Source organism: Grammomys surdaster, unplaced genomic scaffold (genome assembly GCF_004785775.1).
Source record: "Grammomys surdaster isolate TR1022 unplaced genomic scaffold, NIH_TR_1.0 149, whole genome shotgun sequence".
Lineage (NCBI taxonomy): Eukaryota > Metazoa > Chordata > Mammalia > Rodentia > Muridae > Grammomys > Grammomys surdaster.
Genome location: NW_021604607.1, coordinates 12,426,015 through 12,453,190, shown reverse-complemented (window position 1 = coordinate 12,453,190; position 27,176 = coordinate 12,426,015). Strand labels below are relative to the sequence as shown.

Genomic DNA, 27,176 nt, shown 5'->3' with positions numbered 1-27,176 from the left:
AGGGTGTTTGATGCCATGGAAGGGCGTGTAACATGATGCACAGTGCTGGTGAAGACATTGCGACGCCTTCCTCTTCTTCCCATGCTTTGCTCACTTTTGACCTTTACTTGGCCAATGTGTGCTGCTCTCAGGGATCCAGACAAAACCCCACGATTAGTTAAACAGTGAATTAAGACACAAATGAGTTTAAATTCGTCTTGTCTACCCACATACCCCAAGAGAATGAGAAATGGATACAGGCAACAAATACACTGATTTCTCTTAATTTTGCCACATGTGATACTTTGCCAGTGGCAGAATAAGCAAACTGGGCCTCAGACTGGCCATTCCACCACACAGAGTACAGAACAAGGCACTCACCAGCGCTGACGGTGATGGCTTCGATAAACTGCTCTCTCCAGCTGTTGGTCCCCACAACAAGGGCCAGGTTCGTCTTTTTAATGAGTTTGTCCACCGTGCTCTGAAAGGGGCAAAGGGGTAAGAGGATAACTTCTGGGGTTGTAACGGCCCCAGGAAATCTAAATCCTTGTTTCAAAGTCCCAGGACTTTTTTGTATAAGGGCTAGCAGATGTCAGGCTCAATAGAAAAGTATGCACATCAAATATTGCTACGGCTATGTAAACAGTTGTCCTTAGAAACATTCAGAAACAGAAACTTCAAGCAGCCTTTACTGGCTAGTAGTCAACCAGGAACAGTGACATTGTTCCCACCGGCAGCGGCTTCAAAGGCCCACCCAAGCTCCTCAGCTGCTATGGGAACTTGATTCTCTCTGGCGAGTCTGTCCATGCTGTCTGCAAATGAATCAATATTGGCCCTGTTCAACACCATCTATGAACATCTAGAAGTGACAGATCTGAAACTGAAGACGTATTGCTGTACAGTTTGTCAGTGACATGTAGCTAAGTAGCACATGTTTCTAGGAGGCTTGCTGTAGAATCATTAATAGATAGGTAACTTTCGCAGGGGTGGTGTTAAGGCGGTGGTGCAGAGGAACCACCGTATTTTTCAGCTAATATTATCAGGCAATTCTATTCTCACACTCCTTCTGTTACATCAGGAGCATACTAGAGAAGTGAAAGTCAACATTTGTGGCTTAGGACACACTGCTAATAATAACTTTGCATAGCATTTCTATACTTTAATAGCCCTGAGGTGCATGCCCTTATTTTACTTTGGAACTTATTAGGCAATTAGTTTTGTGGAATTAGAACTCTCCAACTTTCTAAATTTGGTTAATAAAACAGCAGGACTTGCCAAGCGGTCACAAGAAAACTAAAGAAGCCATCCAGTCTAAGCACTATCACAAATCATGGCAACTACAGGGAGACGGGGCATTTCTAGGACACCGAGGCTACTCTTCCCGGAGAAACTACTACACCAACTAGTCTACCAAACATCCACACTTACTGTCAGAGCATCCTCGAATTTCCACTAATTGCAGAGGCAGAAAACACACATTATTTGCCTTAGGTAAAGATTTGTACATGTTCAATGCAGGATACCAAACAATGATTTGAGAGAGATAATGTTATTGGCTAAGCAGGACTCAAGAGAACGGTATCTGGGGAGTTGGATGTGAAGCCAGAGCCAATTTATAACAGCATGCATGTTAGTTCAAAACCAGTCATTGGAACTGACTTGAGACATGGAGATGAAAACAAACATGAAAGGAGCCATCTCCAGCTAGCATGCTCTGTATCTCCAACATGATTCTTGGTGGCTTGTATGTCCTAAGGGCAGTGACCTCCCAGCTTGTCTCGTATCCAGAACTGCTGGTGCCCTGATAACAGCTATAACAGACTCCGCTCTTGGGCACAATAAATTGAAGCCCACGACAGGCATCTGTCTTTTCTCTCTCAACTCAGCCACATCTCATCCAGTACTCTAAGCATCTCGACTAATGCCAGTTCAGAGTGCTGTGCAGAATGTGAGAAGAAATGACCTCAGCTTTTCCTACATGTAGTGGAAACTTGGAGCATAACTCTCCAAAAGGGAGAGAACACTCTGTGCTGAAGCCAGGGCAGAGAACCCCACCATACTAGAGATAAGCACTCCAGCATCTGAATACAGACTTCCTCATGAAATGTCTGCTCAAGATCAAACTTTTTTTTTTTTTTTTTTTTTGGCTTGGAAGAGTTACCTAATCCAGTATATTCTAAAGAAATTTCTATAATTACTCTTTCTATGGCCATTGCATGGGAAGACAAGGCTGGGCATCCTGTAAAGGGGAGAGTACACATTGTCTATGAAAAGTTTGGGAGTGAATTAGCTCCAGGAATGGCAATCTCTGTTGTGGCAAATGACACTGGACCCTTTGATTTTTTTGGTGAAAGAAAGTTGCAGGAGGAACAGTGACACCGGATGCACAGGGAAACAGAGCAGCAGAGTGAGCCGTAGACAGCAACAGGCTGTGGGGTTACGTGAACCTGTGCATGTTCCCTTCTTATCTTCAATGAGTCAGGCTCAAGGTTTCGCCCCAGTGGGCTCCGACAGTGGGGTCAGTCTTTGTTTCACTGTTTACCCTTCCTCTAAGCAAGGGAGTGAAAGCAAAAGCATGATAGACAGACAGACAGACAGACAGACAGACAGATGATAGGTAGATGATAGATAGACAGATAAATAGACAATAGATGCTAGATAAACAGATGACAGAGAGATAAATAGATATGTAGACAGATAAATGGGTAGGTGATAGATGATAGACAGATAGATAAATAGACAGATAAACAGATGATAGATAGATGACCGCTAGAGAAAGAGAGTTAGATTCTTAGTGGTCTAAAAAAGGTTTAAATGCATTTTATCTTTTCAAAAAGTCCCATACGACACCTCAGGCATGTCAATTTGGAAATTAAATTTAATTAACCAACAAAAGAGAAAGTAGCAATTATTACTAAAGATCCATTTAGGATTCTGAGAGTTCTAGGTTTGAGGTCAGCATGGTTTATACAGTAAGTTCCTGGTCAGCCACAGTTATAGAATAAGACACTGTCTCAAAAATATACATATATTTATCATTATATCATACTATGTTCCACATCCATCCTAAACCCTTTGTATATTTTTCTTTATTTTAATATAACATTTTTATTTAAAAAAATCTTTTCAAGCCTACTTCTATAGAGAACCTTTTCAGACAAAGCCCTCCCTTTAGGAGCGATTCTGACTCTGTCACGTCAAGTGTCACCTGCTTGTCTCTTGTGTTAATTCTCTTTACTATACAGGATTTCTGGGTTCTCTGCTAACTCCACAATTTCAAATGGGATTCGACAGCCTTTTAGTGAATGAGCCTGGGTATAAAATCATATTTTCCACTCTCTCTAGGAGACTCTTACAGTACAAACCACACCAAACCACCTTGAGCAGGCTGCTGGAGTGGACAAGTATTGGAAGACGCACCTTGAATTCGTAAGACTCTTCGATGATCACCTCCAGCTTGGTGTGCTCGCCTAGGATGGGACGCCCCATTTCTGCAATGCGTCTCTCCTCCTCCTCTTTGCTGGTCAATGGCTGCTTGTCATCATATTCGTCTGGTAAAGGGAAGGCAAGAACATGATCAGCATGCTCCTTTATTTGTGCAAGTCCCAAGATCCTGATAGAGGAGAAGGAGGGAGGACGGATGTCCTTAGAGTCAACTAACAGCCTCCTGGGGAGATAGTAAGGGTAAAAGGAGGAAGGGACAGAGCTTCAATGCCACACCGAAGCAGCAGATAACTGAAATTTGGTACAATCTAATCTCCTGTGAAAGCATGGGTTGGGGAAAGCTGTGTGTGTTCAGGGACCATCATCGTCTGTGCTGAGGGAATCACCCAGCCTTTCTCTGTGAAGCTGGCCAGTTTGGCTGTCTGCACACATTTTTTTTTTTTCCAGCATGTGATCAAAGAGAAACACAATTAAAAATCCTAAAATAACCCTGAGGGAAGTGAGGGTTTGGCCCTTTCTTTTCTATTTTCTAGAAGCATCTGAAAATGTCTCAGGGCCAAAGGGAAATTCTCATCTTAGCTTCACACTTGCCAAGAGTCACTGTCACAGGCTCAGCTCTGAAACACACATTTTACGTTTCCTTGAGAGGGCTGACCCTGGAGCTTCCTCTCTGGTGAAATTCACTAGGAAAGCCTTGTTAATTTTAAAGCAAACAGGGCGAGGGTGAGGCCTTCGGGGAGCTAATATTCACTCTGTGAGTAGGATTATTTCCAGACCCACCAAGCAGCTCGAACCTTAGGAGAGGAGAGGGTGCTCAGAAATGAGACTCTGACAGAGGTCATTGGGATAAATCCCAAACTGAAAAGGCCAAGCCTATGTGGAGGGCAGACACTTGTCCTGCAAGCACACTTGTTCTTCAGATCCAGGATGCTGGAAAATGATTGGCTGCTTCCTCTCAGAGTCAAATGAAGCACACATATCAGGGAAGCAGTATGGTTGCTATGGAAAAACCTTCACTCTGAGTCCATCAGCTCCAGGATACCTGGTCAATTGCCTGCAAATAAAGTCTGCTGTCTGGGGAATCATCCAGAGGGGAAGGGCTGCTTGTTTAGGCTCCCTGATCTGCCTTTTGCATTTAGACATCAAATTTAGCAAGGGTTCCTCCCTTCTGTTTTCTGAAAAGACACATATCTTCCCCTCTGCTCTGGGACCCTGCTATAAGTGGCTCCATATATTCATCTAGCAACTGTTTCAAGGGATGGATTATAGCTAGCAGTCTACTGCAAGGACGGGTTGGGGATAGGTGTACTGGGAGCATAGCCAGGACCCTAGATTTCATATGTTAGAAGTGATGAAGGCAAAGGCAGAATACAGTTACTGGTGCATTCTTCAGTACACGTTCAATAAATGCGTTATAAAATAATGTATTTTAAATCTCCAGTGGTCTGTCATCCCACCAAATCAAAGGGAAATGAAAATGGGCTATTTCACCTATTGAGAAGCTGTTGAACATGAGCAAAAGCAAAGCAGAGAGAAAAGGAGATTGACTTTAACTGTAAAAGTGGTAAGGTATTTTATAAATCAATCGACAAGTTATAACCCAAGGGTTCTGGTTAGGTTCATATAACTAGTCAGCTCAAGGAAACATGTAACTACTCAAGGCAGGGCTCATGAAGTCCATTTACCTTGTGTTCAAATCAATTACAGCTTGGTTCTCAATGCTTTCTGATATTTGAAGCAATGATCATGTCCCTGGTAGTTCAGGTTGATTTTGTGTCTTTGTCCAAATCTCTGACTTACGCTGAATAATAATGTCTTTCCCCTAAAACAATATTGCTATTTAGATGCCTATTTGAAATGCAAAGCTCTGTGTGGGAGACTATTTATTGTGGCCATGCTTTCTGTGACTCTTACGAGCATTAAGCTGTTTTGAATGGTACTCGGTGTCACATAGGTAGAAAACATACAGCAGTTAGGGAGGAAATGTGCTGTCCTCGATTGTTGAGGGAGGCCACTTGTAGAGGAAAACTGATTCAGGGCATGATGTAAAATAAACGGACATGGCCGGAAATGAAACTGAATCATCCTACGAGTGAAAAGGGGCACTGCCCCCCCAAATCCTCTGGGCTTTCTGGTCAGTGTCAAATGCAAAGGTTGGTGCACCTGGATCTCTACCTGCTCCCTGATGTCTGCCTTTCCTTCATTTAGGAAACAGAAAGTAGTATACAGGCATAGAGTGTTTGATTAGCCAGAATTTAATGATAGTCTTTTCATTGAAAAATGAAGTCCTTAACTTATTTTCTACTTAAGGCAACATCCCGCTAGTTTTCTTTGTTTTACTTAAGGCAAGCCAATTTAAAAAAAATTACAGTATACAAATTACCAACTTGTTAGTACTCAACCTTAATAAAAATCTTAACAAGAAAGCTCAAATGTGGATATCTCATATTAACAAGTTTGATATCAACATAAAACAAGTCTAGGAACCTTTTTTCTACCTCTTGCTACACTCTTACTCCAAATCACGGGCTTATGCCTCATGCAATCAACAAGAAATGCTCCTTCAACTCCACTTACTTATATTTAAGGCCCTTCCATGGAGTAGTATACCAATAGGCAACTAGTTTAGCTATTATTTTAAAGCATCTTTACATACAAATACTTAAGTCTATAGATTTATAGAGCTGGAATATGACTCAGCACTCTTTGGACTGTCCTTACAACTATCTAGTACAATGTATGGAATGCCAAAATATTACTCAATAAGTAGCTGTTGTGAGATTCTCCAAGCTACTGTTAGCAATATTTTTCATTTGCTCATTTTTAAAAATAAAAGGGGCCATCCATTGTTCATCATTGTCCTCTGAACATATACTAGGAGAGGAATAGTCCTCCTTTTCCCCCAGCTGTCTTCCAGGAACTTTTGGTACAGTGGGGATGAAGGCACATGAATGAGAAACAAAAACTAGCATTAGTGAGGAGTGATTGAAGGATCTGCGTGGGAAGACCTTCTTCTTGCCTATGGGAGGCAAGGAAAGCTTCAGGACAAAGGAGGAATTTAAAACTCTCTTTAAAGCATGTAGAGAGCTGGCCAGGTCAGTATGATGGTAAAGATCACCACGAGGTGTAGAGGGGAGTGGTTATAGATCAGGCATGGGCACAGCATCATAGAAAGGTCATTTAATGAGTAGTATATGTATCTAAGAGATAGTTACAGTTATGTGTACTAGAGCTGACAGATAAATAAATCTTATGGCTGATCTACAATAATACTGATACAGTAGCCATTACGATGTGGTTTTCATGGTGGTAAAGAAGAGTGTTGAGTCATTTCATTTTTTCCTTAGTGTTCTCAGGAATATTTTTTATTAAATAGGAAAATGGTTTAACAGTATTTAATAGTAACAAATCACTATATTTGTTTCTTTTTCTCATTTAACAATGGACCAAAAGCAGATTTTTTTTTAATTGTAGCTAATGCCACTTCATTTCCTTAAGTATGCAGAGTGACAAGACAATGAATTTTTGATTCTATTTCTTAAGGCAAATCAATATTCTCTGTGGGCAACTCTGGTTCTCTCTGAATCTCTTTTTATGTACATATGCACACTTGTAAAGCTTACCAATTTAATTGTGATGTTGTATATAAAATATATAATGTCACCAACCAGATCTTGACCAACCAAAACAACTTAGAGATCCTGTGCATTACCAGCTACCGTGACTGCAAGCCAGTGTTGAGAGGACACAGAGAAGTTCTGGGATTAAATCCCAGAGTAGGGTCTTTGCAGTGGTTCTCAACCTTTCTAATGCTGTGACCCTTTAATACAGTTCATCATGTTATGGTGACCCCCCCAACCACACAACTATTTCATTGATACTTCATAACTGTAATTTTGCTGCCATTATGAACTCCTAATGTAAATATCTTACGTGATGAATATCTGACATGTGACTCCCACAAAGGGTTGTGCATCACGTGTTGAGAACCACTGCTTTACAGTGATTGATTTTTATAAAAAAAAAGAGTAAAATAATTAGCTTTAGGTAAATGAGTTCTGGAAAGATGGATTATGTAAAGTTGCTTCACATACTTCCTAGTTCAGGCTGGATCTTGAAGCACCATCGGGGCAATGAAGGGTAAGAGTGGACTATTCCTTTCAAAGGATAGTGTCACCCACACGGCTATTTCAATACTGGGAAACATTCTCATGGAGCTAATGTCATAGATGATTGTTTTTTAATCCCAATAAACAACATAAGACTTAGAATATGGGGAAAGGGCAATGGTGGGAAAATCTTAGGCTTATTTTGACCCTTTGTTCAGAACTGTACAGACAGGCCTGAAGACAAAGATCATGTGACAGTAGTTCAGTTCTAGCTGGCCTCTCTGATTAGAGTCCAGGAAGACTGATAGTTTCAGTCTCTTGAATATTCTGAGAAAAAAATCTGTAGTTGGAGCAAGACCCTATAGTTTGGAGGTTGGAGCAGGACCCATAGGGTCAGGAGATGTTGTCTACCACCAAGGTCAGTTAGGGCAGCAGTGACTGAAGGAGGCAGTACCCATGTGTTCAGCTACAGACTCAGTGCTAGGGGCTGAGTTGGAAGCTGTAAACCCTCAGTAGAACTGGAAGTGTTGTGTGACCCTTGGGTTTCCCTGGCAACGTTTTTTTGTTTTCTTGCATATCAGGAGAGGCCATTCTGGTGGGAAAAAACAACCTGTTTTGTTTTTGTTCTTGTTTTTAAGAATATTCATTATACTTAGATATAAGATTTACACATAAAAGATGTTTATGAGAAATCTGTAACATATTAAAATCTGAGAGAGAGAATTGGATCAATCTCTCTGTACATCCACACAGTCCCTCCATAAGGCCTTCCATTTTTGAACATTTATGGCATCCCATGTGTCAGAGAAGCCACTCATTAATCAGAAATATGTTAGAAGGCCCAGGCAATAACATCTGAAGACCCAAAGGATACCTAAAAACTCTGGTTTTCAAGGGCCACAGAGAAATGAGTACCTGAGATGCTGATTACAGTGGAGGGAATCGGATGATCTCTAGCATGAACCTTCCTGAAGATAGGTTGGCCTAGCAAAAGGACAGGCAGACAGTCAGCAGGATTCACTATCAGTGCCCTTTGAAATTAGTAAGGTAAAAACAACACCCAGATGCACACACTGCAAGCCATGTAAGTTAGTATGAGTGGTTGTAGGTCACCCTCTGTAGGCCACAAGGAGGGGTTCTGATGGTCTACCCACAATGAGGTTGGGATTACTGCCCACAAACAGGCGTAAATGTTCCTTAAGCCAAACCAAATAGTGCCTGATTAAGTTTGATGGACACGATAATGATCCCCTTTACTTGTGGTGAGAGGCAGAATCAGTCCAGCAAATGATTGACATGAATGGGCTAGGTCCTTCAATTACTGATTCCAGAGGCATCATAAAACATCAGGAAGCACTTGGGGTAATGACATTTTTGAAGTCTTTCAGTGTCATCTATAGAGCCCAGAGTAGCCTATCTTTTCTGTTTCCCTATATATAAAATGCAGGTTTCTTTGAAGGTCGAGGAATATCCTTTCCATGGAACATAAGGACGTGTCATCATCACTCAACTGTTTTCATTAACCATGGTCTGTGAATTTCATTGGACTCCTCATTCTATTGGTTGTCAGGTCCACCTGCTGCTTTGTTTGTTTGATTGTTTGTTTTTTCCTATAAATACTTACTGAGAATTAAACTGAAAATCATTAGACTTGAGACTTGGGGCCAGCTCTGCAATTTGTTTTCTATTTAATGAAGGCAAGAAATTTCACCTCTTGGAGATGTAATTTTCTTGGTTATAAAATGAGGCAAATTTCCATGGAGGGGCTCTGTTTCTCTAACCCATATATTGAAGCAATGGTAGTGCTTTCCAGTGTTAGGGTTATCAGGTGTTGGCTCCTTTAAATAAACATGCACATGTCTATTACCGGACCACGAAAATGATTGTGAAAATTATCATTATATTATTACATTAAAGAAGTATGTGAATGCCATATAATTTAAGGGGAAAACTACAGCTGCAAGTCTTAGAAGTTTCAGGGGAATCAAACATTTAGGAGAATAAAAGAATGCTCTCCAGATTTAGCCAGGATACAGAATTTTATATAAAACTATCTCTTTCCATGAAATTTAATTTTCCCGTATATTTTCTTTGACTTTTTATAAGATATAGTTGTACTTTAGATTGGAAAAGGTCTGATGTAGAATGAAAAGATGAAGGGAGAAGATGGCTTGCACCAGCCAAATGACAAGGCTAGTGTTAAGGTAACCAGCAAAGGGCCTTTTACTCAGAGTCAGAAAGGTGGCTGCCGAAATCTTAGATGAGTGGTTTGGGTAGATTAATCGTTTTGCTCCATTTTTCCCTCCCTGTAAGTGTGGACTATAAAATCCATTAGCATGGCGATAAAATAATGTTCATTATAAATGCTAATGAGTTATAATGTAATCATGAAACCAGACGGTCAAAGGGAAATGGGAGCATAGATTTAAACACAGGCCTTTCAGTGAGACAGGGCTAGGGCAACACTGAAGACTTGCGAACTTCAAAAGCACTTCCAAGACTTAATGTCTACTGCTAATGAGATCTCTAAAGTATGCGTGTGAGGCAACAGACAAAATGGACTTTTTAGTTTCCATATATGCTGATTCCAAATTCAGTACACATACTGATTCGTGCAAGTCCATGTAAAAGCTGCAGGCCAAGCCCAGAGGGCTACATTGATTCTCCTCTTCTTCACTGCACCTCAAAGTCCTGACTTCAAAGCTTCAGTGTGACTTCAAAGAAAAATCTTTAGGCTTTACTGCTCCTGCTCACTGTGCAGACCTAAGTGTTAGAAGTTTCTTAGAGGCATCATAGCAACTGGACCTTAGGATTTCTGGTTTGATTAGGGAGGAGGTTTTGAAGTTAGTATCCAGATAAGTAACAATTAGGGCCGTATAGAAATTTCTAGTAAGTTCTGGAATAGTCTCTCATTCTAACTGCATTGACTTCTATATTGGAAGATGGCAACAATAGAGGGACTTCAATTTTGGCTAAAATTGCAGCCATAGGGAGGAACCAGTGAACTACTCATATGGGAGAAGCTTTTTGAGAAAGTGATCGTGTCACGTTGGATGCAGGATATGGTCAAGGCAGGAAATGCTGATATGAGGTATATGGGAAGCTTTATGGAAGGAAGTTGTAAGAAAAGAAAAATGAGTATTCTATTAACTGGGAAGATGGGTCAAATGACAGAGAAAGAAAGTCCTAGAAATGGAATCGTCACATAATGCAAGATAGCCAAAGACATATATGCATTCTAAATAAGGTACTCTAGACTCTGGAAGTATGTAGTTAAAGTCTCATTTGGCTGCATTGGATGTAAGGGATAGCTATACAGCATGCTCTTTTTAGAGACAACTATTGACTTTAGCAAGATAATTCACAAAATCATGAGGGTCAGAATGCCAAGTTTCCACCATCTTCAAAGAGGAGCCGATGATAATCCTGACAAATTCAGAATATTTCCGAGATAACATCAGTGATTTGACATGTTGCAACTGGGATACATACATACATATATATATATATATATATATATATATATATATATACGTGTGTGTGTGTATGTGTCTGTGTGTGTGTATTCCTGTACTTAGATGCATGTACAAGCTTCAAGGGCAGATTTTTCTGACTTCAGAGAGGCTTGGATGATTCAGTTTCAGGGAATCAGTGTAAGAAGTCTACTGTGTTTAACACTTAATTAATTAATTAATTATAATTTCTGTGTCTCTGAGAATCTACAAGTCATGATGTCATTCATTGCTGTGACTAGAGATGAGTTGGGAGTAGCCATCCACATAGAACTGCCATTACAAAGTTCCATACTGGGAAGAATCACTTCAGCACTCATTGTACATGAGTTGATACAGTGGCTGGTATCTACCCCAATGCTTACTGTAGTTTTCATTATTAGAAACATTGGTAATATTTCCTTCTAAATAGTTTTTTCCAGCTCTCTGCTTTAAGATTTTTTTTATATTTGCATGATGCATTGGAATTCCTTTTACTTGCCTACCATAGTGAAAAAGGGCATATAGGAAGTGGTTCACTAGATGCATTTTCAACCTGTAGCTGCAGAAAGTTAGAGCTGGTTATTCATTGTCCTCTCTAAAGCAGCAGAAATGGTTCTGAAAGGTGAGAAGATATGCAAGGTCAGAAGATGGTACATTTAAAGGTTTCAAGCTGTCTCACTGGGATCTTGAATGTTTCTGCAGGACGTTGTACTGCACTCCAAGTAGCAGAAATAGTTCTTGATTCCATGTTATTAGTACTAAAATAAAATGTTCCAAGAGGGGCTAGAATTGCTGTCATGAGACAAAGGGGAATGGCTGTTCTGTCCTCTTCAAATGTGGCATTATGTACTTTTAGGGTCTCAGTGATCCTAGGCTGTGAAGTTTGAATGGTTGTTAGAGCCACTGTCTTAGGCCAGTAATCTTGTCTTTCTTACTCTGGAGCACTGTACAGTATCTTCCAGAGTACACTGCATATTCTCAGTGCTATGTGGTCACCTGAAGCTTAGCTAGTGTTAAAATACAAACGGTTAGAGGTTCTTCCTGTGAGTTTTGTTATAGATAGATACAACACACACAGGCTGTTGTTAACTTGTAAAAACGGTTAATGGGACACAGTTAAATATGAATTCAGGTTACATTTGGTTTTGGATTTGGATTATTTCAGCCAAAACAGGATTTTTTAATTTTTTTAAAAAAGAAGTTATCTTACCATACATCTCTTTTCCTTAATTAAAAACAAATAAAGCAAGAAGAGATTTTTAAAATGGGTAATATATTGATGGTGACAGTAACAGTATAATTATATAATTGAAAAGTTCATACCTGTTAATGTGAAGCCACCTAAAAAAAGAAAAAGGGGAGAAATGTCATAATTTAATTTACGTTACAGGTAACAAGTATTAGTGACACAAGACATTTGACAACCCACCGAAAACTTGCCAAACTTATAATGAAGAATATTATGAAAAGGGCCAGTCACAACAGAATACATTCTTTTAAGACTATGCAGTTTAATGCACAATCAGTTCTTGTAGGTACCCAAGGAATCACTGATCCAGTGGTATAACAATGATCTGGCCTCAACTAAAACAAGGGCGATAGTCTTAAATGAAAATCTGGCCAATCCATAGTTAGAGATAAAAATCCACAGTTACAGTATTGTCTGATAGAAATGGGAAATAGCCTAAAAGAAAATGGAAAGGAAATGCAGGAAATGGGATGCTTACCAAGCTCATTCAACAACAGGGCTGTGAAGGAAACAGACAGAGACAAATACAGAATAAGAAACCAGATGAGATGAGAGAGGAATATTAGCAGAAAGAAATCCAGGCAGTTCTGACTAGAGTGGGGAAAATCATTGCTCATAAAAATTGGTGCATCTCAAGGGTGGCATTGTTGGGAACATTTCCAAATAAATGACCACAACAGGAATATTTGTGTCTGACTGAAAAAACAAATCACCTTGGATGTTCTCTCTATGTATCTCATAAGGTATTTCTCCCACAGTTGTTGACATATACTTCAGACAAAATATACTGGGAATGTTGGAGATGCTAACCTTTAACTCAGTTTGGGGATGGGCTTCTTCAGTTAACAGTGTCGGAGAGCTAATGTTTGGAGGTGTTTAATGACTAAAGTCCTCAGCTACCTTCCATGAAAACAGGTAAAGGTCCCTGGGAAAATGCCTTAGTCTGCTCTCCTAGAAGGACATATTTGACCCAGGTAAAGCTCTCTCTGCGTTGGAAAATATTTTGACTCCTCCAAAATTGCTTATGTGTTTTAATTTCTCTAACCCTAAGAGCCCCCAGCTTGACATTTATTTGCATTCCTTTATCAGTAACTGTTATGCATTAATGAGCTAACTGGAAGCTAGCTTATTAATAAGTAGCTACATAGAAATGGACAGGTTTGGAATATGGGCCAATCTATAATGTATCTTTTTAGATTATATTCTTTCAATACAATTGGGACCATAGCACTTTATTTTTAATAAAAGTGAACCTGGCTAAGCTGGTCAAATTAAAGCCCTCTCAGGTTGTCTGCAGGAATATTCCAATCACTTGTTTTTAGCCCAGTATTCCCTGGAGTGGTAGTGTCCTCAGAGGGAACCTAGGAAAACAAGTCATTTATCGTGAGAAGAATTCACTTAGCTGGTACAAAAACCAGGATAATGCCGCCAAAGCACTTTAATTTGCTTGCACATGAGGGCATAGTTCACTAAAATGACAACCGACAGAGCTGTATCCAAGATAGTTCTCGAGATTAAAAAGACAGCTCTTTGGAGGAACACATTCAGATCCAAGTTCTTCTCCTGGATGCTAATGAGGCATCTGTGATCCCATCTTTGTAAGACATATTTTCTGATGTCTCTTCTCTGTTTACTGATGATGGGACTTACTGAAGGAGCTGAATCAAGATGAGCTCCACATGTCCCTTCCTCCGTCACACCTGATGCCATTTTGTACTTAAGTTAGCGACATTAGGAAAGACAATGTTTTCCCCCAGAGGTCAGTGAGTTTTCAGAATGTGAGATCATGTTTCCTCAAATGCTGAGTTTACATAGGAATTGGTCATATACATTACATTTTTTTGCCCTACATGTAAAATTTAAATGAAATCCTCCTCCTTCCTTATTAAATAGAACATATTTTAAATTAGGGAAGAGTAGAGGAGGCTTCTCTTTGCAAATATTTTCTAAAATTATGAGAACCAACTAAATGTAATCATGAAATTCTCAAAGAATTAACACAAGTGTTTAAAGTAATTTATTTATAAGGATATTACTATTCAAGTCTTCTTGTTACTATCTATACTAAAATTATATTAATTCTATAAGTATTACAAGATTTTGGTGCACAGGTAAGATTAGTATAAGTTAGGGTTAAATATTTACAAGGATCACACCCTAGAGCTACGCAAAACTGAGCCCATACATACGACTGTGGTTTCATATGTATGGTATCTTATATGTTAGAGGCTCTTTAATTTTTTGTTTTTTTTTTTAATGAGATAGGGTCTTGTACGCTGAGGCTGCCCTTGAACTTTCAGTATTTCTGCTTTGACTTTCCAGGTGCTCGAATCACAGGGGAATGGCATCATGTCTAGCTTTGAGGCTTCTTCTAAATGACATATTTGATGATATGGAAAACTATCAAACTGAGTACATTAGCTTATTGACAGTGCGACTCTTAAGGCTTCTTGCTCTTATTAATTGCTTTTTAAAAAGCTATGGCCAGACAGATTGGCACACACCTTTCAGAACTTTGGGGGTAGAGGCAGGAGGATTGGGAGTTCTAGATCATCCTCAGCTACGTAGCAAGTTGGAAGCCAGGCTCAGCTACAAGAGACCCTGTCTCAAAAACAAAAAGCAAAGCAAAGCAAACCAAAACCCTCCTCAAACCAGATTCTCCACAGAAGCCTACTTACTGAGCTCTCTGTAACTTTTTATATATTGCCATTAGATCCATGGACTCATGGTCTACCATGACCTTGTAGGTCATTTTTCTTTTCTTTCAACTTCCATTGAGAAGATGCAATAGGTTTTACCACTAGCGTTTTAAGGGTAAGTGAACCTTCACAGCCACATCTGTAAGTGGGTCTGAAGTAGTGAAAAGCAGAGCTCGTTTTTCTAGCTAGCCCTGTCTCAATCACAGAGACTCTTCTGGTATTTGTTAATATTTAGTAAATCTAGTTGCAAACAAGGTTAGTCAGCCCTTCCTAAGGGAAATGGGCATCGCTTGGTGCACTCATGAGGGAAGGGAAATGACCCCGCTGAGCGTCAAAGGCCAGGGAAGAGGAGAGAGTTAAGTGTGAGAGTAGGGAGACACAGAGAGGGAGAAGAGTACAATTTCTCGCTGATTTGTGTTTGTATACTCTCACACCTTTCATTCCTCTTCTTATCCATTTTGGTTCCTCAAGCACCAGGGAGAAACTGCACTCTTTCTCATATTCCTCACGGTCAAATATTCTAATGGTAATGATCTTCCTGTGGGGACACAAGACAAAGGCAAAACAAATGGTTGGAGTCACACGCTCATGCTCTAGATGTCCACCAAGCTGGATGTTATTGTGATGTTACAGAGGGAAAACTGGCAGCACATGACCTTCCGGGCAAATGTAAAAGGGCATCTTGGGTGCTCTCCACTGGTCCCTACTGAGGTTTCTGTGTCTGTGGATCCTTACATAAATCCTTCTGCTTCTCCCACAAGTACAAAAGCTGGTCTAGAATTTGGACATTGCATAATACTTCCGCCCAATTCCCCAGCTATGGAAGCTTGAATGATTGTGTCCAAAATGAACCTTCAGACCTTCATGGGATGCAGTGTCCATAACTGGCTGGTGTAGCTGCAGTTCTGGTCCACTGCTGCCATTGTGAGAGCTATGCCCTGTTACATAGTGGAGGCATGTGTGCATTGTAAGTCATGTTCTGAAGATGCGGGCATCCAGGGAGGCACAGGCCAGCAGAAGCTGTTGGGCTCAGCCCTGGAGCGGAAGCTGTCGGGCTCAGCCCTGGAGCAGCTCCCCCACCTTTCTTCTCACTCATCTCCACCAGACGGGGTTCTCCAAGCTCAATGAAGAAGGTCTTGTTTTTCTCATACTCCTCGTCATCGATTACCTTGACTGATATTGTTTTGCTGAAACAGAGAAGAATAGAAATTGACGAACAGGGGAAAACGCAAGCAAAGGAACATAGGCAGAAGAAGCAAGGTCAGAGAGGTCACTGAAAAACACAGTTCCTTGCCCAGGGCCACAGAATTCACGTGGACAAAGTACAGTTTTCAGAGTTAATAAGCTTGTCATCATCACGAGAAAGTAAAGCAGAAAAACAGATTATAATGAGAAAAGAAAAAATGCATATTAAAGTAATTAACTCTTGTCTTAACTGAGTCCTGGAAGTCATTTCTTTAGAACAAGTGAATAAAAAAATACAATAGAACCAGTGAGGTGTGTCAGTGGGTAAAGGCACTGGACACCCAGCCCGATGACCTGAGTTCCATACATGGAGACAGCTGGTAGACGGATAGATTTGGTTTCAGTGAGCTGTGACCTTTACTCAGAGGTGACCTTTACGACAGACATACCTCCGTACATGTATATACACACACACACACACACACACACACACACACAAATACAAGGAATAAAAACATAATAAAATATTGAGAGATGTTATCCTAGGTGAGGGGTAGTAGTTTCCCCTTCTCTGTGTTTTACTTTATTTCCAAGAATAATATCTAAATTTTTGTTGAGTTTATAATATAATTAACTCATTACCCTCTTCCCTTTCCTTTCTCCAAACTCTCCCATATATCTTTCATTGCTTTATTTTCAAATTTATAGCCTCTTTTTTCATTAATTGCTACTATATATAACATATATTATATATTCCTAAATATAAAAAGACAACCTGCTCAGTTTGTATAATGTTATTTTCACATAGAGTTTTCAGGACTGAGCATTTGGTGTTGGGTAACTAATTGAGTATTAGTATGCCCCTGAGCATAAAATTTTATTGTTTTATTAAAACAATGTATATATAAAAGCATTACAGAAGAGAATATAAAGTCTCTTCCCTTTCTCTCTTCAGTGTTTCAGAATCTAACTTATTTAAGTTCCATGGATTTTCACCTGTACCATAGCAGGAGTTTTTTTTTTTTCCGTCATTTTTTTCATTCCTAAAGATGGATACTGTGTCCTCAGAATGGTTGTCTCCGAGGAGGGGACGACTGCTAAAGTCATGTTTTTTCATCCCTTGCCAAGCTAACTCTCATTAGCTACCGCAGTTATACTACTTTCCAACTTCATAAATACATCAAGAAGGTTCACAGAAAATTCTTCCTGCCATCCAGCCCTCAGTAGTGTTTGCACTATCGTCCTATGGCTGTGAATGATTGATAGGCAGACAAGACAAATGCAAATATTATGCAAATCCAAATTCCAGTAATGATACCAGACATAACTCATGATGGATCTGAAAATAGATCATTCTAATATTACCTCCTAACTGATAAAGCTTTAGTGTGTTGCATATTACAACCTATTTAGAGATCCCTAAATACTGATTTAACAAGACTTTTAAAAATAACATCAACCAAGATAATATCTGACTAAAATTTTTGAAATAGTAGGTTTGCATAGACAGAAAGTTTTATTCGTGACATGAAGATTTTTAATTAAATTAACTCTTTAATTTAATTAAAGTTTAATTTAATTTTCTGGGTCTTTTAGAATATCATAGACTGGTCTATAATCTTGCTTTTAGTTCATTGATCAAATCTCCCAAGTTTCACCTAGACAGAGGCTTTCTAATAACTATTTGTCATTTTATCATAGCATAAAGGAAGTTTGAAGAAATTCTGTAAATTTCCCAGGCCCTACATCCAAATGCTTACCTCTTCCTATCTAGGCTTAGCATTGTAAAAGGGAGATAAAATGATTGGCCTTGGAGCCCCATGTTGCCCTTATTTTCCTCAGCTAAAGAATGTGCATGGTATCCCAGTGTCTCCCTCATGAGAAGCTAGGGCTCACAAGAGTGCAGTTGTGTGGGTGTATGTGTGTGTTGTGTGTGTGTGTGTGTCTCAAAGACTACTATGTAGTACTGTAGTACTATAGTACACAGGTGAATAATTAGACATGACTAATATAACAATCATTTCCTTAAGTGCAGAAATTTCTAAAACTATCAAAAGTATGACATGTCCAACTACATGTACAAACAGCTGCTGCGTAATTGTTAGGATACATTTCTAGATTTTATCAATTTGCGCTCTCTCTCTCTCTCTCTCTCTCTCTCTCTCTCTCTCTCTCTCTGTGCGTGTGTGTGTGTTGTGTGTTAAAAAAGATGACTTGACTAACCTGAGATAGTTGTTAATTTACATCTGAAAAAAATCCAAAATACTATAAGGAACCCAAGAGTACCTGTGACGGCTATTCCTAGTTGTCAACTTGACTACATCTGGAATGAACTGCAGCCAGAAATGGAGAGACACTCCTGTGATCTAATGTTTTGGAAATGTATGTTCTAGTTGAAATAGAAAGTAGCTGCTATTTTACATTAGATCAAATTTACCATCAAAATTTCACCAAAGGTCTCTTTTCATTTTTTGTACTTAACAAAACTTATACTCCTTAGGTATTAATTTCTACTTTATATTCTTGTGCTCTTAAACTGTGGTTGCATAGCTGTGACAAGTCAGGTTGCAATGGTCTTCCTTTTTTATCATAAACGTACACAATATTCCAAGCCCACAGTTCTTTGCGGATTCTGTTGAACTAAAGAAGTAAAGAAAGCCTAGTTCATATGGTTGGAGTAGTCTTTTGAGTGAGTCAGTGTATAGAAAAATTACTGATTTTTTTTTTATTGAGTAACTAAAAATCGCCTGCTGACACATTCTTTCTTTTCACTGCACAATGCCATTGTTGTCTCTTTCTTATTGTGTGCTAGTTAGCCTTAATTGTCAACTTGATACAGTCCAGAACCACATGGGAAGACAGTGTCAATTGCAGAATCACCCACAGCAGGTTGGACTGTGTGCATATCTGTGGCAAATTTTCTTGATTGATAATTGAAGTGGAAAAACCCATCTTTGACTTGGATGGTACAGTGCCATGGGTTGGGTACTGAATTATTCAACAGAAGTGAAAGCTAGCTGGAAGCTGGGAAGCAGGTAGTGTGGGTACATTTCTTCCTGTTATGGATTGTAGGTGTGATCGGATTAGCTGCTTAGCTTCCTGCCTCAACTTTCCTGCAACAGTGGGGTAGAGCTTGGAATTCTAAGGCAAAGCAAACCCTTCCTTTCTTATGTTACTTTTAGTTAGTATACTTTATCACAGCAACAGAAATGAATCTAGAACCCATTGTAATAGCTTTACTTTCTAGACCCCAAGAAAATAGTTACAGTAGCCCATGAAGCTTGTTTATAGTTAAAAGAAGCACTTGCAACATGTCATTGGAGCATCAATATTTACCATGATCAGATGTGGTTCTTTTGAAAATATTTCACCATTTGGTAATTGTGATATGAAAAAAAAGAAACATGACAAAGAAGAAAAATATCCATAAATGACTTTATAAAGACACACCTACAATAGATTTGCATAACAGCATATCATTTCAAAATCATTAGAGACAGAATCAATAATGCCCTTGGCATGAGAAGCCATTAAATTGTAAATTGATTTACCTTCTCTAGTACAGTAAAACTATTAATAGGAGATGTGGTTAATAAAGGCCATTTCAGTCAATCTAAAGTAGCAGGATGAAGTCAACCCTGAGTTAATTCTCTAAATCAAGACAGACAAAGTCAGAAGCCATTGTTTGCTCTGTTTGCATTTTACTTCAGAACAGAAAGGTGATGGTGGTGAAATTATCCAATGTAATCGTCAAAGGGATACGCCATGACAAACATGCAACTCTTTTCTCACTTACAGAGCCCAATTTTTGAAGATCAAGCTGCCATTTCATCCACCACAGAGCATGCTGCTCAAGCTGGGCATGGTCTGGTGACAACTGCACCTATACTGCCTGGATAATCACTGGAAGCATGCTTTTGCTTCCCAGGATTTCCCAGTAGAAATGGAGTCTCAAGGATGACAAAGTTGGGAAGTCACCAAAACCTTATCATAAGCACTGTACCTCACTGAGATGACAGATGCATCCTGGCCTTTCTTCTTTGTTTACCGATAGGAGGCTGTCAGATATGTTTATTTTTTTTATTTTTTTTCAATTGACAGCTTGACAAAATCAAGCTTGAAAGTATTGGGTAAACATAGTCCTTTTATCAAACACAACTCACACATTATTTCACTTATGGGGGACTAATAGAAAAACAAATAAATACTTTGCTATTTTCAACAACCATGTTTATTATAAAGACAGCAAAAAGAACTCACTTGATCTTTTCCATTGTGAACTCAAAAATTTCATTTTCTATAAAGTAATAAAACAGTTGAAAATCTTATGATAACAATAAAATAATTCTCAACAGGGCCAAAATGTTTATAGCCAGTATTTTCATTTTACTCCTAAAGAATAAGTTAAGAAAGAAGTTATAGAAAAATACAGATCTAGGAGGTATCCTTCATGTGTTCACAGCAAGCCCATAACCATGTTCCCCTTCTCAGTTCCCCTTGCCTTCAAACAGACTGCCAAGAAGTCTGGGGGTGAGTCACTGATGAAGGAAAGAAAGTTTTAGCTTTGTTAGTGGTGGCTGAGACAGAAAATCTCTTCAAAGTATACTTCAGTCTTTGTTAAGCCAGAGTGGTATCCTTATCTTCTTAAAAAAAAAGATTTAAATCTACCTTATCTTTGTGTGGTTTGCTTTCGTTGATCTGTACTTGGTGTAAGATGACAAGAACAGATGGAGGAGGGGACAGAACTCCTTTCACAGACTTAGTTGCTGCCATAGCTTTTTCTTTAAGAGTTACCCTCATTTTAGGTATCTACAGAGGCCAGTAGGCTGGGGTATAGCTTATTTCTTAATTCACAGGTCTTCCTGATATTCCCAGAAACAATTCTTACTACCTATAGTTTTCAGAAGAAATGAGACTCAAAGAAGTTAGTGGCATCCAATCTTTACCTGTGTATTTTCCTGAACTGGCTTCAACGACCACACCTTCAAATTATTTCACCTACTGCCAACCACCAGGTCCCACATTCAACTATTCAGTATATTTATAACCACATTACATGATTGAGATCATTTTTTTAGATTAATATGCAGACTTGCTATTTCATCTTTCTATTCATAAAGACATCTTACATGAGCAAGGATAGGATTTTATTTCTACTTTACAAATGAAATACAGGAAATGGTCTAGTCTCTGATGGCTGCCTTGCAAAGTTATTATCTTCTGGGAGATAAAGTTTTAATTGGAAAATATCATATAAACACATGGGGCTTCACCAAAACTGTGGACTGAGTACCTAAGGAGTAAGCTCAGCTTCATTCAGTACCACCAAAATCAGCTCTATGCGTTAACATTTCCAGATGCTTCCTATGCATGGGAAGTCCAAGAAGCCTTGATTAAAAAAAAAAAAAGACAAGTGGCCTCTTAAATTGGATTGGCTTGTTCAGATTCCCCATGATGTCAGAATCACTAAGAAGCATCATGAACTTTCAATCTCTGTTTTCCTTTAACATTAGCTAAACAAACTCTTCATTGTGGAGACTCATTACAAACTTAGTTTTAAAAGATGTTTCAGATGATTCTAATATTTGACCAGGGCTGGTAACTAGCTAATGGCCAGCTAGAATGTGTGTCCTGGTGTCTGAAAGGCTACAGTGAAAAGTGGGCATTGAAATCGCCCATTATTGGTCTGGTATTAACTGTGTCTTTAATTTCAGAAGTACACTTTTAATAAAATTAGGTGCATCAGAATTTGGTACATATGGGATTTATGAAACTATGAGAAAGTCTCAGACTGATCTAATGAGTAGTCTGGGTTGAAACACAACACAGAAGAATTGTGGGTTTTGTCTTTCATTGAATTCTGTGGTGTTCTTGGGAATTGTCTTTCCTCTCAGGAAATGCTAATCTCATCAGGGAACCTTAATAACACAGGTGAGAAAATCCTGGTAGCATCCAGGCAGTGGTGGGTGCTTACACTCATCCAGACTCACTTCCCTCTCAACAATAGATTACAACTCTGTGCTGTGCTTCATGCAACAGTGGTTGCCACAAAGTATAAACTAAGGTGTCAACTGCACTGGAGATGATACTGTTTCCTCTCTCTTCCTGAGTCCCCAAAAAGTCTATAACTCTTGTTAGCAAGAAACCATATGGGTGGAACTGGGACTTTACACACATGAGGACTCTGTATACAGACATAGACCTGTCCTTGGACTGACCACAAAGATTTCTGCAGCTTCTCAAATGACAAAGCCATGTCCATTATCTTAGGTGAGTTTGAAAGTTGATCTGAAGTGTATCTGAATTGAGTCTTCAGGAGACTCTCACAACTCAAAAAGATAAGGAGACTGAGCAAAAAGGGGAGAAGAATCTGAATAGGTATATCATGGAAGAAGATAAACAAATGTCCAATAAATGCATGGTTAGCCACCAGGGAAATACAATCCTACTTGTATTGAGATACCAAGTCTCATTGGGATGGCTGTAATGAGAAACACAACTGATAACACATTACATGGGAAAATGCAAAAGTTAGGACCTTTATAAACTACCAGTGGAAATGCAAAATAGTTCAATGAGCTGTTTGGAAAAGTCTTCGAGAGTTTAAAAAGAGAGTCACCATAGGACCAATAATCTACTTCTAGGTATGTGGCAAAGAAAATAAAAACTGGGAAAAACCAAGTATTTATCCGGTTGATGGATGGCTGGAAACAAAACAAAGCAAATCAAAACAAAACACCTGGATCTACGTACACAACAGAATATTACTTGGGAATGTAAAGGGAGAGTTGATATATACTACAGCATAGAAAAAATTGAGAAGAGTAAATTCAGTGGAAGAATCCAGGGACCAAAACACCGAAGATGGCATACTACATAATTTTCTCTCTTTTCCCTCTCCTCTCCCTTCCCCCCTCTCTCTTTCTCCTTCTTTCTCTCCAGAATGATCAAAAGACAGAGACTATATCAGTGGTTGTCTAGAACAGGGGGCAAGTATGGGGATTTACATTATGGATAAAGTTTCATGATTTTATATCAGTGATGCTTGCAAATTTCAAGGACATACTAAATCCACTGAATTGCATATTTTACATTGGTTTGTTTCAGAGGGCTCTGAGGTCTCTGAGGTTTGCCTCAAAGAGCTGTGCTGGGAAAAATAAAACCTTTTAATTTTACAATATATCAGTCTTCACAAAAGGCTGCCTCCTTGGGTGAGAACCTGTAAGACTGTTTAGCGTTTTTGGTGAAGATTCAGATTCTGTGAGCATTGCCAAGAAGAAGCTGGGGTGCTGCATGCCAGGTGACAGAGCAAGCCTTTTACGTCAAGGCCAAGTATTTGTGCTATGTTTGTCAGCTCCATCTCTCAACCCAGGCCTCTCAGCATCTTCAGAGAGAGCTGCCTGCTTCCTCCAGCATCAAGGGCTGCCTGGCTTCTTTGACACGCTAAGCATTTTCTGGCGGCTGTTGCCTTAGGCTTGGCTTCCTGAGCTTATTTCTTTATCCAGAAGTTTGAAGACTTATGAAAGCACCAGAAGCAGCACTTCCTTCACAGCATGTATTTAGAAGAGAAAGAAATAGCTCTAATCATGGGATATGTCTGCTCACTTCTAGAAGTGCCCCTATGATGCTCTCCCTCACCGGGGTGCTCTGAGGTGCCCCTGTGATGCCCTCCCTCATCAGGGCGCTCTGAGGTGCCCCTGTGATGCCCTCCCTCACTGGGGGGCTCTGAGGTGCCCCTGTGATGCCCTCCTCACCGGGGCACTCTGAGGTACCCCTGTGATGCCCTCCCTCACCGGGGCGCTCTGAGGTGCCCCTGTGATGCCCTCCCTCACCAGGGCGCTCTCCACCTCCCTTGTTGGCATCCATTTCCTTTTCCTCACGAGGAGCCATATGCTTGCTCCGCACAACTTCAATTCCTGTAAAACTTTAAACCTTTCCCCTCATACTTCAGAATTGGTTGGTGAGTCGCTTGTTGATTTAGGCTTAGAGAAAGAAGATGAAACTCAGAGAAGAGTCTTGACTAGGTATTTGTCATTTTTTTTCTTAAGTGATCTAAAATTGGCTCTCCCTTATACGCATCCCAGAAATGAACAGGTTGCTATTCTTATCCCTTCTATAATACTTTTACATTATTGTTAGTAGGCTGGAAAGAAACTTTAGGCATGGATTTACCAGTGAATTTGCTTCATATCCCATGCTAACACCTTGATAGGAAACATAACCATGGTCTCATCTGTTTAGTTGTCTGAAATGGGAAGAGTATAGAAAAGAAGCTCACGTGACTGTATTCCTCACTAGGCTCTAGCACTTCCTAGTCCAGCTAATTGGACAGGCTCTACCTGGCTTCTCTCTAAATATCAAAGCTATAATTTATTAAATGAGATAAATATACATCACATCACAACTATTATGCATGTTTGCAGTACTGCAATGATCAATGAGTGTCACTGCTCACAAAGCGTGGCTGATGGTACTTCACAGGCTGTCACAAGATCAAATGGTATAGAACATGCAAAAATCTTCTGTAAAGGGTAGTCAATGTTAGGTTCTTATTATTAGCTGAAAATTATGGCTGGGGCTGAGGCTCGGTGGTAGAAGAGTTGATAGCTGTGAAGTACTGGTACCGTTTACAGCTCTTCTTTGCTTGTTTGCACAGTCACCAAAGGGGTATATGGAAAATGGAGGGCATTGAAGTCAGGGAATATTACATGAAATAGATGGGTGTCCCTGCAAATCCATTCTCAGCTACAGCTCTGGCCTTCATCCTATATCGATGTAGCCAAGTGCAGGGCCCTGAGCTCAAAGAAGGAGCTCGAGGCCACTACGCTTAGCCTCACAGCTCCAACTCTGCCTGGTCCCCACTCACCACCAGCTGCAAGTCAGAGGGTCCGAGGTCTCCCTGGAGCTCCTGTGTGAAACAGGAGTCTGACAAATAGTGAAGGTCTGTCATTCAAATTGACTATGAGGACAAGTTTACCCTCAAGTAACTAAATCTAAGTGAATCTCCAGAGGGACTGTCGTCTGCACCCTGATCTCCTGACTTTTCGGGTGGCAATCGAAATGGTTGCTGAAACCAAAGGAGGGACAAAGAGCTAAAATCCTCCGGCTTCAAGGAGACTAGAAGAATGTCCAAGAATATTGGAGTATGTGTTTTCCAGAATAACTTGCTCTGTTTTATTTTCTTGTGTTTACTTTTTCAACTGAATGGCAAGTATCTAAATTTAAAAAAAAAATAACAAAGGTAATATGTCTTTGGTTTCGTGCTTCTTTAGCACTTAGTTATAAACATTAGTCTCAGAAGATAGAGCCAAAATCTTAAATCACATCTATAATTACAGAAATCTGGGGGTAGAGACAGGAGGACGGACGTAGGTGCCAGCCTGGACTACATGGCCAAGGGCAGGCCAGGTTGGCTACAAGACAAATCCTTGGCCCTAAGACAAATGAAACAAAATGAAAACAAATGGTGACAATCAAATTCTTTCTGAAAACATGGAGGCCAGTGAGAAATCCAGAAGCTTCCCTTCTCGAAATAGGAGAAAGAGAAACAAAGGAAAGAGAACCTATGAGCTTCCTTCTATTCTCTGGAAACAGGACCGATGATTTCAAGAGACGCCACAGGGGGCACAATCACTACTCTAGTAAGGAGTGGGCCAGACATTCTAATACCTCCAAAAGTTCTGGTCTAATTTGACAGGCTACCAACAAAACTATACCAGCAAAGGCTACTAAGAAAAAGAGACAAGAGTATCCCAGAGACTGACCATGACTCTACGATCTTTATATATTAACCTAATGATTTACTCTCTCAATGAACTCAGTCTTAAGGGGCATAAACATATAAGGATCCAGGGATTGTTGTTTAAAGCTGCACACCGAGACATCTCTCCATTCAGCGAAAATAAAACAGATTACATATCAGATTCAATGGCTGGCCATGATGGTGGGAGTTTGTCAAAAGAGACCCCGATCTATCTTTATTGTTTAGTAAATTTCTCTTGTAGAAATGCATGAGAAGTCATACTTTTAACACAGTGATGAAGGATTTCAGCAACTTAAAATTTCTTCCTAGATTAGAGATGCAACTTAATGATGGAGTCCTGTCTTAGCATGTGCAGAGGTCTGGCTTCAAACTTCAGAAACTTCACCTGCTGCCTGACACGGCATTCTCTAATCTGCTCTCAGGACTACATACATTTTTATAATGTGACAGTCATACTTGAACATAGCCTCTCTAGAATACATTATTTCAATGATACCTCAATACCGAAGCTGATGTTAAGAGTGCCCCATGGGAATCTGGGCATTGAAGTGCATGCCTGAAACCCCAGAACCTGGAAGGCTGAGACCAACAGATTGTGAGTTTGAAGCCACCATGGAAACATAGGAAGACTCTCAGAGAGTAGGGATGATGAAGGGATGAAGAACATCCTTTCTCTGCAAAATAATAAGTGTCTTAGGTTCAAGTTTAGAGACTTTTATCAGCCCCTCAATTTCAATCTGTCATTGTTTTCTATAAGAACTTAGAAAAAATGTAATTGATAAGGCTTCACCACAAGGATGCTTCCTCATGCTTTTTCAAAAGCCCTCTTCGTCCTGAACATTTGAGTTCTCCCATGTTGGCTTCAGGCTTTTCCCAGAGATCACTGCTGTCTTTAGACGTTATTTCTTCTTCATATATGTATTGGATGGTTTTGAGTTATCAGAGAGGATGGAACCTCAGTTGAAGAAATGCCTCCATGATATCTAGCTATAAGGTATTTCTCAATTAGTGATCAATTCGGGAGGGTCTTGGGCTTTATAAGAAGGCAGGTTGAGCAAACTGGGGGAAGTAAGCCAGCCAGTGAGCAGTGCCCTTCCAAGATCCTGCTTTGTTTGAGTTCCTGATTTCCTTCAGTCATGAACAGCAATGTGGAAACTGGAATAGAATGTGGAAGTGGAAGCTGAATAAACCTTTTCTTTTCCACAGCAATAGAAACCCTAAGACTGTGTGTGTGTGTGTATTCTCTCTCTCTCT

At 39.7% G+C, this 27,176-nt stretch overlaps 1 protein-coding gene across 5 annotated transcripts in view; it reads right to left on the bottom strand.

The window, feature by feature from the left end:
* The window catches only part of Slc8a1 (solute carrier family 8 member A1), a 277,158-nt gene that overhangs the window by 38,198 nt on the left and 211,784 nt on the right, over window positions 1-27,176 (bottom strand). Inside the window, exons 3-8 of one of the 5 annotated variants that reach the window (XM_028765077.1) lie at window positions 16,055-16,161; window positions 12,754-12,774; window positions 12,350-12,367; window positions 8,448-8,516; window positions 3,400-3,530; window positions 361-460 (exon numbers count right to left, since the gene is read on the bottom strand). In XM_028765077.1, coding sequence (XP_028620910.1) covers window positions 361-460; window positions 3,400-3,530; window positions 8,448-8,516; window positions 12,350-12,367; window positions 12,754-12,774; window positions 16,055-16,161 — 446 coding nt within the window. Of the gene's footprint in view, window positions 1-360; window positions 461-3,399; window positions 3,531-8,447; window positions 8,517-12,349; window positions 12,368-12,753; window positions 12,775-15,408; window positions 15,513-16,054; window positions 16,162-27,176 lie in introns of all 5 variants that reach the window. The other 4 variants (XM_028765079.1, XM_028765078.1, XM_028765080.1 and 1 more) reach the window with 4 other exon arrangements.